The sequence below is a fragment of the Charadrius vociferus genome, unplaced genomic scaffold (assembly GCF_000708025.1).
Source record: "Charadrius vociferus isolate BGI_N301 unplaced genomic scaffold, ASM70802v2 scaffold431, whole genome shotgun sequence".
Taxonomy (NCBI): Eukaryota; Metazoa; Chordata; class Aves; order Charadriiformes; family Charadriidae; genus Charadrius; species Charadrius vociferus.
The window spans coordinates 417,077-429,940 of NW_009646943.1; the positions used below are offsets into that span (position 1 = coordinate 417,077).

The 12,864-nt window shown below is 40.0% G+C and overlaps 1 protein-coding gene across 1 annotated transcript in view; it reads left to right on the forward strand.

Annotated features, from left to right (window-relative positions):
- Positions 1 to 4,453, forward strand: part of LOC104295328 (protein Daple-like) — a 90,469-nt gene extending 86,016 nt beyond the window's left edge. Inside the window, exons 28-29 of the mRNA XM_009895068.1 lie at positions 701 to 1,002; positions 3,440 to 4,453. Coding sequence (XP_009893370.1) covers positions 701 to 1,002; positions 3,440 to 4,453 — 1,316 coding nt within the window. The remainder of the gene's footprint in view (positions 1 to 700; positions 1,003 to 3,439) is intronic.
- Positions 4,454 to 12,864: the final 8,411 nt, after the last annotated feature.

Consider the following 12,864-nt stretch of genomic DNA (forward strand, 5'->3'; position numbering starts at 1 on the left):
TTTCCCTTCCAATTAAATTTAAAAACTTTTGTTTTGAAATTGTAATGGTTATGCAGTCTGGATATGGCTGTCTTGGGAACCAGAACTGCTGGCAAGAAGTATTTTTCTAAGACTGATTCTGGCAAGGGGTGGCTCTTAAGGCAGGCAGCCTTCAGTCTGACTGGCATCGTATTGTGGGAAGTATCAGGCCACTCTCAGACTCCTTTTACAACAGGTCTCTTCTGTTCTTACTCTGTACACACTTTGTGTATGGAATCTGTCTGCTCTGGAGATTTGCTTTTGCTGAAATTGTGCATCCTTGAAGGATGCCAGGAGTTCTGACACTGTGGAAAAATCTGCTTTCCCACTGGCAGGTTCTGGCTCTCAGATCACACGCAGCCAAGACTGGGCGACCTTCTGGTGGTACAGAGGTGGTAGGGAGACCTCCTTACTGTCTGTGTTATTCCTATTCTTTGGACAAGTAGTTGTGCTTGTTTAACACAGGGGCTTAAAGTATGTACTGTAAGACGTTTACTAGTCCTGATTTTTCAAAGTTCTGACTGCCTTGAGTTCTGTAGGAAAAGAAAGTAAGGCCAAAAATGCCTTTCCACACCTAGTCTGTGTGGAAATGGCCCTGGATGATAAAGTTCCTACCTCAGTGAGAAATCTACTGAAATGAGGGAAGAACAGTGTCTTTAGTAATATTTATGCTTCTCCTCAGGTTCCTTAGATCATATCCATGGTAGAACTGAGAGCCTCAGCAGTGAAGATATGGTGCCAAGCAGAGAGGCACCAGCCTTGCTCCGAGACACCTATCCATTTCACTCTGCTTCTGCCGGCGTAAGCCCTAGCAGGAGGCATGAGTCCTCCTCCCACAGGAATGGCTTGATCTCTTATGATATACCTCAGAAGAGTACTCCATCCCAGTCTTACGCAGGAAGGCAAAGGTCTGCCTCACCTGGCAGTGTGACTGTAACTTTGGAAGAGTTCTTGGAAGAGAGCAACAGGCTGTCTCCACCAAGTGTAAGTAAACAGAGCTGGATAGCGCATCTCAGATGTCGAAAAATGCTCAAAGCTGATTCAGGGGGGTGAGGGCATAGGGAAACAGGGAAAGAAAAGAAAATCCTTGTTCATACACATGGAACTTGCAGAGGACTATTGAATCTTGCAAAATGAATGGAACAGTTCCAACAACTAAGGCAAGATTGACTTTCACACAGCACTTTGCCAATTTATTTTGGTGTATCAGCTATGGCAAGTCAGGCAGATAATTCACCATAAGTACTATGTATTGGACTGCTGGAGCTTTTTAGTATCAAACACTTGTGGTCAAGGTTTTATATTATATCATCAGTTCTCAGCTTCAGGTATTTTTATTTCTGAACTGATCAGTTTTCTGTGTAATTTTCAGCTGCGTAATTTTTCTGGAATTAGAAATAAAACCTAACAGTAGCTTTCAATTGAAGTGCAAAATACACAGTTGTTAAAACCATCCCTTAATCTGAAAATACCATCAGTGCATTTGAGAGAGAATATTTTTCTTGCTGAAGGAAGTTCTTGATGCTTTCATCATGCTGCGTGTGTGTGCGGTGACTGGCACCGTGCTGTCGGTTCAATAACTGCAAGAATATGTTGCATGCTGAAGTGCTTTGTCAGAAATGAAATGATTGTCTTTTACTGCTCAAACACGCTGTATGGTAGTGAGGCGGTGGAGTATTGAGCATGTTAATATCTTAAGAACAATTCATTGATAGTGTAAGTGATCAGATGCTCCTGTCTCTTGAATGCTGTGGTAACAGTATTGAAATCGACAGACCTGTACCATTTTATGGCATCAGTAAATTCTAGTCCTTGAATTTTCAGAGCAATATTTAAATATACCTTCTATTCCCTCATTATCCTAAATACCATTCTTAGCTTTTACAGATGTTTAAAATTTGATATTTTTTTTGTCTGTAACTACCTGAACACGTCTCCATTTTCATTCTTTCTGTCATCCTTGTTCCTTTTCAGCGTCGGCGCAGTTTAAATGAGAGTGAAATGATTTCGTTGCACCAATTTCTGTTAGAAGCTGATGCACTGTATCCCTCTTGTTACTCCCTATGTCCTCCCCTCCATCAGGAACCTTCGCAGTCACTTGAATCAGTCCTCAGTCATTCGTGTCCCGACAGCGTGAGGCACAGAACAGGCAGGGGCAATAGGAGATCTACTTCACTCTATATCCCCAGGGTATATGTTATTCTTACTATGAAGGCAACAGCTCCCAACTTACCACAGCTTTTGCTAGCATATTAATACCTATAAAAGCATACTGTATCTCTTAGCTGTTATTTTAAAGGCTGCCAGATCACTTGCATGAGTTGCTCGTAAAGTATTTCCTGTGCTTGTTCATAAACATGCGTGTTTTTGGAGGACTAGTCATTCTGTAATGTTAATGTGTGCAACAGCAGTTAAAAGTGAAGTTAAAAATAATCCTAACGCTTTAACATTTAGTTGAGCATAGAAATCTTCCCACTGCGCTATTACCATTGATAGTGTTCACCTCTAGCAAACGAGTTTTGTGAGTGGAAGAAATGTTTGGAACGCTAGTGAAATGAATATATCAAGCTTTAACATACTCCCTAGAGAAGCGTAAAGAAATAAATTTCATGAGCTTGTTACAGCAAGTTTTTTGTGAAGACGGCACGTCCCTTAACTATTCCAAGCATGCCTCGTACTAATAGTCCAATGGCAGCTGATCAAACGTCACCATTTTTGGATTGCATGGACCACCCCCATGAAATATTCATTGCATATTTTCTTTTACTGCCGGGTTAATTGTCTGACTTGAAATTTGGAAGTTAATTGTGGGCAAGCAATCATATTTCCATTTTTGTAATGATGTTTTGTACGTTTCATTATATTGTACACACAGCTTTTAACATACATAGTATATTGACTGGGAGAGGTGAGGGGAATGGAGCAGCAATGACACTCTCCTGTAATGCTAGCGCATCTCCCCAAGGTGTTCTCTCCTGTTACATCCCTGAAGTTACAGTAGAGTGTTATCCAGATGATATGCATTCTGGAAGATGACAGACCATCATTGATATCTGCTGATACCAATGGCTAACGTCATTAATATGATATTGATGTTACAGCGACAGTGGCTGATGTGAAAGAAAGCAAAAGAGCTGCTGCCCAGGTGGCAAGTGAAATGAAAGTTTTAAAATCTGTGACAATTAATCTGGCAAACAAGGCTGTCGTGATCTAACTATGATGAGCACGATACTCCTTGATTTGGATTTATATCTGTTGTAGACATTTGTATCTTCTGTTCCCTTTTTAAAATATAAAATCTATGGTTATGTTTGGGTTGAATGAAGTGGGAAGGAAGATAATCTGAACACAAAGCTCTGCACGATTCTTTACAGAAAAAGTGTTGTCATTAATGTGGCCTGTGCATATTTTCTCACACCAGGACACCTCCAGTAACAGAGACGACTTGCTCAGCGATTATTTTAGAAAAGCAAATGAGCCTTCAGCTACCGGGAACCTACTGATTCAGCCGTCCAGAAAGGACGCTGCTAAGATGCCCACTGGTCTTGTTGCTCCAACTGTGAAGATGACCATTGCCAACGAAGAAGGAAGAACCGCTAAGCCTGGCAATTACATGAAGCCAAACCTCAGACAAGTAGAACCTGAGCCTGTGGCACACTCCCAGGGGTCCCTTAAGCTTCCTCACACACCACAGCACCAGCCCACCAGTGGGACGCGGCAGATGGCGCAGCCTCAGCAGCCTGGAAGCACGAGCAGGAGGAGTACCTCACTGAGCAGGGCATTTAGCTTAGCCTCTGCAGACCTCCTCAGAGCCACCGGCCCGGAGACGTACAGGCAGGAGAGCCCTCAGAGGTCAGCAGCAGACTTGTGTGGGGGCAAGGATGCTGTCAGTCAGACTGCTAGGGTTTCTGTGCCCACAAGCTCCCAGGCAACCTTAAGAGAGAGGCCACAGTCTGCAAAGGTGGCAGGTTCAACGCAAGGCGTCGATTCCCGCTGTCGGCAGCTTGACGCGAGGCGCCTTTCTCTGGCCCCACCGAAGGATGAGAGGCCGCTCTCCTTCCATCAGTTCTCTGCCTCACCCACTGCATCCACCAGCAATCTGAATGTGTCACAACAGGAGCGTGTCAACCCTGGGCAGCACTACTCACCCGCATCACACGCTCCCTCTAAAGTCAAACCCAAGTCAGCCCCTCGTTCTGGGGAGGTGGCCACAGTGGCCCCTGCCAGAGCTGCTTCCAGCAGCACCGAGGGAAAGATTTCCCATGGGCAAGGCCAGGGTGATGCCCTACTTACCAAGTGCCCGGGTAAGCTGCCAGAAGGCAGCACTGGGACTATAGAGGAGCCCATGAGAGGAGGCAGCTCCAACAGCACTCCTGGGTCTCCGGATCCCCAGGGGGATCAGCAGACGGTTTGGTATGAGTATGGGTGTGTGTAACCCAGGGATGCAGCTAGTAGTATGTTTGGCATTGCTGGCGTCCGGGGAGCATTTGTCGAGACACTGTGCCAGGTCTTAAAAGGCATCACCTGCATGCTGCTCTGAGTGGTCTCCGGGTACTGTTTCTTAGTTGGACAAAGTACAATTAAGAGATACAAGGAGCAAAACCCCAGCCCTTCTTTTGACACTGTTGTGCCTAAAATAAAGTGGAAGCCTGAGCTAATCTCACAGCAGGCTTGGCACCTGGTTCTTACAGGTGTTGAGCATTCCCCACTCCAGGAGAAGCTCAGCAGGGTCCTCTGTCATCGCTGCATTCTGCCCCCCTCCTACCTGCATTAAAGAAGAGTTAACAGGTCACACGTGTGCGCCGAACCCAGCCCTACCATTGATAAATAACTTGATCATACTGAAAAGGTCTTATAAAAGCAAAACTTCTCCCCCAAAGACAGAACCAGGCACTTGGCTTAAGTAGCTCAAAGAGAAAGCTGAAGAGCAAAAGTGTGTGGCTTAAGCCATGGATCTGTTAAAATCAATTCTTCTTGCCACAGCCACGCTATTTATAGAGGTAACATGTAGACTTCAAGGGTCACATCTGAACCTTCCCTGCTGGGTCTGTGTAACGCAGAGAGGCCAGCGTAATTACCCCACTGCCCTCACTGTAGCTGCAAGCCAAGTGGTGCTGCCTTTTGAAACTTGTTTTATCTTTTATACAAACACTGGAACTAATGCAGCCTTTCAGGGGAGATGCCATTTCAATTGGAAAGGTGGCATCTCATGTACAAAAGGGTCTTGTATGTATATAAGAAGCTCAAGTATTGTATAGGAATGCTGTGTAAATTGTATTATTACATCCTTGTGTGCATGACAGCCCACATCCTAAGCAATATGTGGGATTTTGTCTCTTAGAAATCCTTGTTTATGTCTGCAAGAACTTGCTCAGTATAGAAAGCAAAATAATTTTGTATACATGTGAAAGAAATATACTTCTAAAAATCTATTTATGTGCAAAGAAGTTCCTTGTATGTTTCTGTCCAGACTCTCATCAGCTGCTTATGTATATATGATCAAATGCATATCTTGAATTCTATTTCATGTTTGTAAAGCTGCTTTTCTTGCAATAGACTAAATCCTTAAAAAAATAGTACTTGTTTTGGTGGTTCTGATTTAATCTAGTAAAAGCTGAAACTGATTCAGCTGAGGATGTTTTTGTTATCTAGTATCTAGTAATCCCATTCTGGAAGCAACAAAATTGTTTATAATAAAGATCAAAATCAAATAGATGGATGTTGTACTTTTTTTTACTTTGGGGAAAAAAAAAAAGTCCACAACCAACTGTGATTCATGGTGCTGGATGGAGATCTGTCCACAATAGCTTTGTTTAAGCCTCAGTTATTGATTTGCATCTCTGTGTGGCAGAGTTACATTTGTTTTTATAACGTTGCCACAAAAGACATATCAGAAATCTTTCTGTTTGATTGTAACTTTCTTAATGAAGACTTTAGGAGGATTGATCATGCAAATTAAGTGACTTCCAGGTCACTGTGGAATCGGACCAATAGGTTTTTAGGTTTCTCTGACCACTTCAGACAGTGCCGAGCACGCTGTCAGTTTCACCAAACTTGCATTTTGTACAACCTGCTTTGTGCTTATCTCTCAGGATTCCTTACAAAAGTGAGAAATTGTTCATCTTTGAACATGAAGAGAATGGCAAAAACAACATTCTGCTATTTGAATTGTAAACCATAGTTTTGCAATAATTTTAAAATTGTGTGGTATACAGCAATTTTAGAACATACTGAATGTTTTGGTAAACTGAAATTCTTCTTCCAGAAATTCCCTCTCAACACTGATTCTTGGCCAGATCACTAAAGACTGGTGTTTCCCCTTTGTTTCAGCTTCTTTTTGGAGGCATGTGCTCGATTGCCCTGCAGGCTGGACTGCTGAGGAATTATCTGCAAGTTACCAGTACCTGTAGATCAGCTTTTGCTATAAATACCTGCCTAGTCACTGACACCTTAGCTGTCATTTTCTGAGCTATTTACAATTATTTACTTTCTCAGTTCTAGTGAGTTGGAATAAAAATGTACTTAAGACATAATACCTTTGAAGTACGGGATAATTTTAAATACAGATGTTATTGCATGGAACAACTGTTGAAGCACATGATGCTGTGGCGCTTGGGCCTTCCTGAGAACATTAAGGAAGATTTTGGTATAGGCAGCTGTCTTACCAGAGGCTGGTACAGTCATTTTGCAGTCTTCTCAACTCATTAATTATTTTAAATTCTGGTAGATGCGGTGGCTCCCAGGTAAGAGCCACTATCGGGTAAGAAGCGAGGTGGGAGGGAAAAGCAGAAGCCCAGGTCCTTCACAGAGACACCTTGTCATGGAAACCTTTTTCCTATTCAGTATTCTTCAGCTATTCCTCAAACTTGGGACCTGATTGTGAAGGGAACAGAACTTTTCTGATTTCAGTTAATTCAGGTCAGAACATAGAATCTCCAGATGAAGAATTAAAATGCAGAATTTACTTTTTTCTGTAATAAAGGAAGCTCCAAGTATAAGTGCATTGTAAAAATGGCTAGTACTTAGCTTTAGAAAAATGATGCATTAAGTAACACCATGTGTTATTAAACATGAACCCAGCTGTGCTGAAAGAATGCAAATTGTAGGTTTGCATTTTTAGACAAAAGGGGGGGAAATAATAATCATTTGTGGTAAGCTTTACCAAACAATTTTATCCTAACAATTGCTTCTGTGCCCATCAGAGTTGTGGAATATCAGATCCTGGCAGCTTTGGAGATGTTCAAGGCAAAGTGGAAAACTTGGGAATGGTTTCACAAATTGCCAGTACCAGGCAGAATTAACCTGACCTAACAGTGCAGGGTGAAATCGTTCAGTTACTAAAAATAACAAAGGAAATTATCCTTATGGATGATGGTTAGACTGGAGAAATAGCCTGGGCCCTGAAGGTCTGTCTTCAAAGCTGGTACCAAAAGTTGCCATAAGAACTAAGAGAGAATGGCATCAGCTGGAAAGTGGTAAAAAAAATAAAAATAAATTATTTAAGAGAGAACTGGAAGGAGTTTAAGGTGACTGGGAGAAGCTATAGCAAGTTTTGCAAAACTACATGGTGTTCTTCCAGTCACAACAATTTCTTCAAAACAAGAAATCGCATTACTCCGTAGTAGTCACTGTCTTGCCATCTGTCTTCTCCACATCCTTCTTTAGCTCATCTATATTGCTCCATTTTGCTCTTTGTTCATGACAAGCGATGGCCAAGCCTTGAGGCAGGACGTAAACTGTGCTATAAACCACTGCAAGTATTTGTGGTGCAGAAGAAGAAAAGTTACTGAACAAAATTGGTCCTGTTTTACCTCAAACCAAGACAGCTGTTATCAAATCAGTCCACAGTCTTGTTTGACAGCTTCTTTGTCAAGACTGTGTTGGAGACCATTAGATTTGAAACTTGCCATCAGAAGTTCTCTCTGCTGCCTGATAGCTCTTCCAGAGATCCAGAATAGCAACGTTTTTAAAAAAAAGGATGGAAGTTGTTTCAGTATATGTAGTTTTCCACACTTAAAAATGTCCAAACCTCCGCCTCGCTTCTCTTCGCAGGGTCTGAGTGTAACAGTTGCTTTCAAAATAAAAAACAGAATTGCCAAAACAGCCACCATAGAAACTGTATACATATAACTGTAAGAAATAGATGTAATTATCACCACATTCTCATTTCTCGCCCAGAATTGCTGGTTTAGTATCAAGAATGTTAGACACCCAGGTTAGAAACCGAGAAACCTGAGCCTAAGCACAGTATGGATCATTCAGTCCATAAATTGGTCCTTGCTGAACTTGTCTCTTTCACTGTAAATTTTATTTCTTGCTGGTTAAGACATCACAGTAGAAGAGAATTTTAGCTATGGCACTCAACTTTTGTTGTACATTAAGAATGTACATCTGTCCTCGAGTGGTTGTTGAAAGGACTTATCTCTTCATGTAAGAGCAATATGACTGATGACCCTGACAGGGTCACACCCAGAGAAGCTAAGCAATTATACTGAAAATTCATATAGACATTTTAATTCCCACAAAGACCACTTCTACAGTCTTCCTGTTGTTTTATTTAAGGTGTGATTTTTCAAGAATATTCGGGATTTGCCCAACTATTTCCAAATAAATGCACTTTCTTCATGGAAGAGCCTCAATTTTCAGTTCCTGCTGGAACTGTAGTTGCTTAACTAATCAGAAAATGGGCAGAATACAGAGACAGATTTGTTTGCTAATGATGACTTGGACTTACAAAGAAAGGGCCAATACAAATTAGTTGGAGAGACAGATGTTTTCTTGTCAGTTCTATTCTCAAACATCAGCAACTCTCCCATCCCCAAAAAATCCCTTACCAGCTACAAGAGTAAAATCAGCTTCAACATCACAAGCTGTAACATTTCCATTTTTATGTGCTTCTTCACAGCATCTTTTATTTTGCCTATTTCCAATTCATTTCCTCCATCTCCAACACCTTTAATAAATGAGGAAAAAACCCAAATGAGTACGAACCCAGCATACCAAATGAGTACAAACCCAGCTCATAGCTCCATACAAGACGATTTCGTCTTTTTCACCAAAAGTATCTAAAAACACAAGACTGTGAATGAAATAGCTGAAAGCATCACCTATCACGTGCTAACCTATTAAGTGTATCTATGCCGTACATTCTATACTGGTGCAGGCAAAAGAAATCAAAATTATTAAGCAGCCATAAACTGCAGACAGAATTAAGGTAGTAGCCTTTGCTTATGGAAGGCCTTAAATGAGTGTTCTATATAATGCATTATCGTAAGTACCTTAGCACAAATAGTGAAAGATAGAAAATGAATCCAAAATTAACCTGAGAAATTAGCCTACGATTCTATAGTAAAGCAAGCCTAAAACTTTGGCTAGTTACAAGGTTTAACTGAAAAAAAAAAAAACAGATTAAAAGTAGCAATTATTGCAGAAAGATAAGCCAAAATATACATAAGGACTTTGGCAGAAGTAAGACTTACTGCACTGGCAGTCTGTTTCACACAATTCACTTTCATTGTGCCACGGTGTACAAAGAGCCCAACCCTGTGTACTATTACTGTTTTCATTTTTTCTAGTAATTTATAAAAAAAAAAAGCTAGGTGTATGGATTGTTTTGTTTAAGTGTCTTATATTCAAGGTGTCGGGCCTAAATTTTTGTTGGTCAAGTAGAAACCTAGTAGATATTTTTCAGAGATCTGGACATGAGGATAACACACATACTAGCAGCTTACATGAAAGTTGGACAGTACCTTTAATCTGTTACCAATGTATAAAAAAAGCAATCTATTTAAATGGAAATTAACATTTCTCTTGCACCTGTTAGTCTCAGTGGCATCTTCTCAAGTTTGAAGATTTTATAGCAAAATCCTGGTTAATGTCTGTGAACCGGAACGGTGAAGAGCTCCAACTCCTCACTGCAATGTATCATATTTAAATTTGAAATGTGACTGTACTCAAATGCCTAGCATGTGTTACAGGAGATAAATTATAGTATTTATGATTTACACTTCAATCCCTCAAAACTGATAAATTGAATAGTTTTAGTAACTGCATAAATACCTCATATAAGCCTGTAGCAGCAAATCTCTTCTTTAAATGAAAGAGGAAATTATTTCTCAGCAACAATTTTTAATTTAACTCCTTAAGTCTAAATAGTCAAGGGGAGCGTAACTGAGTGACACAACTTACATAAAAGGATTTGCCACGAAAGAGCTAATCTTTCTTATCTGCTTTAATAATTTGTTCACATTTATTCCAGTGTTCGGATTTAATGGTGTTTTTTTAAATCTGTTCGTTGGTAGTACTTTTCAAAAAAGATAATGACATAATCATGGTGTGTCTATCATCATTTATTAATATGGTAGTTACTACTGTTTTGTAAGAATCCACACAACATTTTGATTTTTCTTATATTCAAAAGTCCAAAATGTTGCTCTTAATATTCTTTAAAAAGGCTAAAATGAACTCTTGCCCTTTGAAGATCATCAACAGTTTCTTTACCTGAAAGCTACTAATCCATTTCTCAGGGGTTTTTTTGTTTGTTTGTTTGTTTTGTATCAGCCTTGCTTTGCTTTCTCCTGTCTTTGTGGAAGTCCTCTCACCAGGATGGTTATGCAGTTAGTAGATCTGCTGCTGTGGGTGGATCCCATTAGTGTTACACTGGGAGGAAAAGAGCACCGCACCAAAATTTTTCTGGTAGTATGTTTTCTTCTTGCTCCACACATCAGCAGAGGACTACATTTTACTGTAGGTTTCCAGAGTGAGATCCACCTGACAAAACGCAGACATCTACACCTGAGCTAGGCAGCTAGACTTCTTTTAAAGTCAGCAGAAACAGACACTTCAAACATTCAGTTCCTCTCACCCCAAGGTAGACATCTCAAATACAGACATCTGAATACAGACAAGATGAAACCTCTTCTCCTAAAGGCCAGAGTGCTTTCCAGGCAGAAGAAAAAGAGCCTGTCAGACCTTCCATCCAAGTTTTCACTGATTACTGTAGTTTTCTGAAACTACATTCAAGAAAAATGCAGGAAGCTTCATGCTTGTATGTATGCTTGAATATTCAGAGAATGTTTAAAATAAACTAAATTCCGCTGAACAGATTCAAATTCCCACTGTGCAGAACATGCCAAACTCCTCCAAATCATTAATATACTTTGACCTTCTCTGGGAGATATTTTAAGAGATTAGGGTAGCTTTATTAAGGGAATCAGGATGTTACATTACATAAGTAGCTGGAGAGACCAAGTACTTGTATCAACAGTCTAAAATCAGGGACAAAATAATTGAGACTAACTGCAGCAGATAAAGATGTTTAGCAAAATGCTTCAGAAGTTTATGAGAGAGAGCTTTTTCTATCCTTTTTCAATCGATCTTTGGCTTCTCTACTGAGATTGCAAATAGAGTGCCACATAGAGTGCTACTTTTTCCAATGTTGAAAGTTATTCTTTAGGAATAGAACAAAAATTTGACTTAAGTCTAAGTAAAATGCATTACAAGTTTTAAAATAATACCAAACATATGAATGAACTCTTCCCCGATACAACTTTTAAATGATACCAACACAGTGAAATCAGACTACATATTATCTCTACAAAAGCTCTCTAAATATTGTGAAAGCATTTGAAAAGTATCACTATTGAGAATTCAAAATTCCTGTGCTTTTGGTAATATTTAGGACTGAGTCCACAGCACCACAAGAAGAAAAAAGCCAAATCAGCAGACGTATTCTGATGTGACTGAAATCAGCCTGGCATGGACACATTTCTAATTTTGTGACACTTGTTTCTAAGATTTATATAGATTATATATCATATATCACCTAACTCCATTTTGGGACACACAGTGTAGCAGGAAGCATTTAATTGTACAAGGATGTTGTACAACACTTTCTATATATCTGGGAATCCTTGATCTAAGGCCTATTGTTTCAAAACCAGATAGAATTCAGTTTTCAGGAAAAAAAGACTGTCGACAAAAGAGAGGAGCATCGTATTGACAACAGCAATCTTATTAGACATATTAGTCAAAGCTAATGCAGTTTTGGAAGGAAAAACAATGCAATCCTGTGAAGATGATTAGTGTATAAGTATTGTCTTAGAGAAGGCACTATTATAAATGCTGCAAATATGCAATCCCTGCTCAAGAGAATGGACTGTTAAAAGGTATTACAAACCAAGATTCTCTCCAGACCGCTGGTTTAACACAAGTGTAACAATCATAAAAATAAATGTAGTATTTTAGTCTTTAATTTTCCATTCAGTAGTCATTTGCTTTCTATGCTGCCTTTCACACAAAATACAGAATAAAGTCAGTGTCCGAAACTACACTTAGAGAAGCATACGTATGCACACTGATGTACAGGTAGTACACCCATCTGGGCTTGCTTTTTTGTCGTTCAATAACTTTGAAATCCACTCCTTCACTAGCTTTTTAATGTTAACTTTGCCGGCATTGTAATAATTGCCATCAGCAGCCATCCCAGCATGCTCTGTTGCTATCAGGTAATCCAATCTGGTTAGAGAGGAGTGAAAAAACAGAGGGAAGGAGTCAAAGCTGTGATTCTCACCTAACAAGCTCTTCTGTTGGCCAATTCTCCTTTTGCACTCGGTTCTACTTTTTGACCACTGGGGATTCAAATTAAAACTTGGATACTGTTTTGTAACACCTGACTCTAGTTCTCCACAGTTTATTTTCAAAGGTTGCTTAGCCTAGTTAGGGAGTTTTATTGGTTTCTAGTTAGGGAGATTTTTGGTTTGGGTCTGTAGATTTGAGAGATTTTTTCCAAGTCTATAGCTATTTTGCTAGTTTGCACCATCAGCGCTTGTGGGTGCATCCCATCAG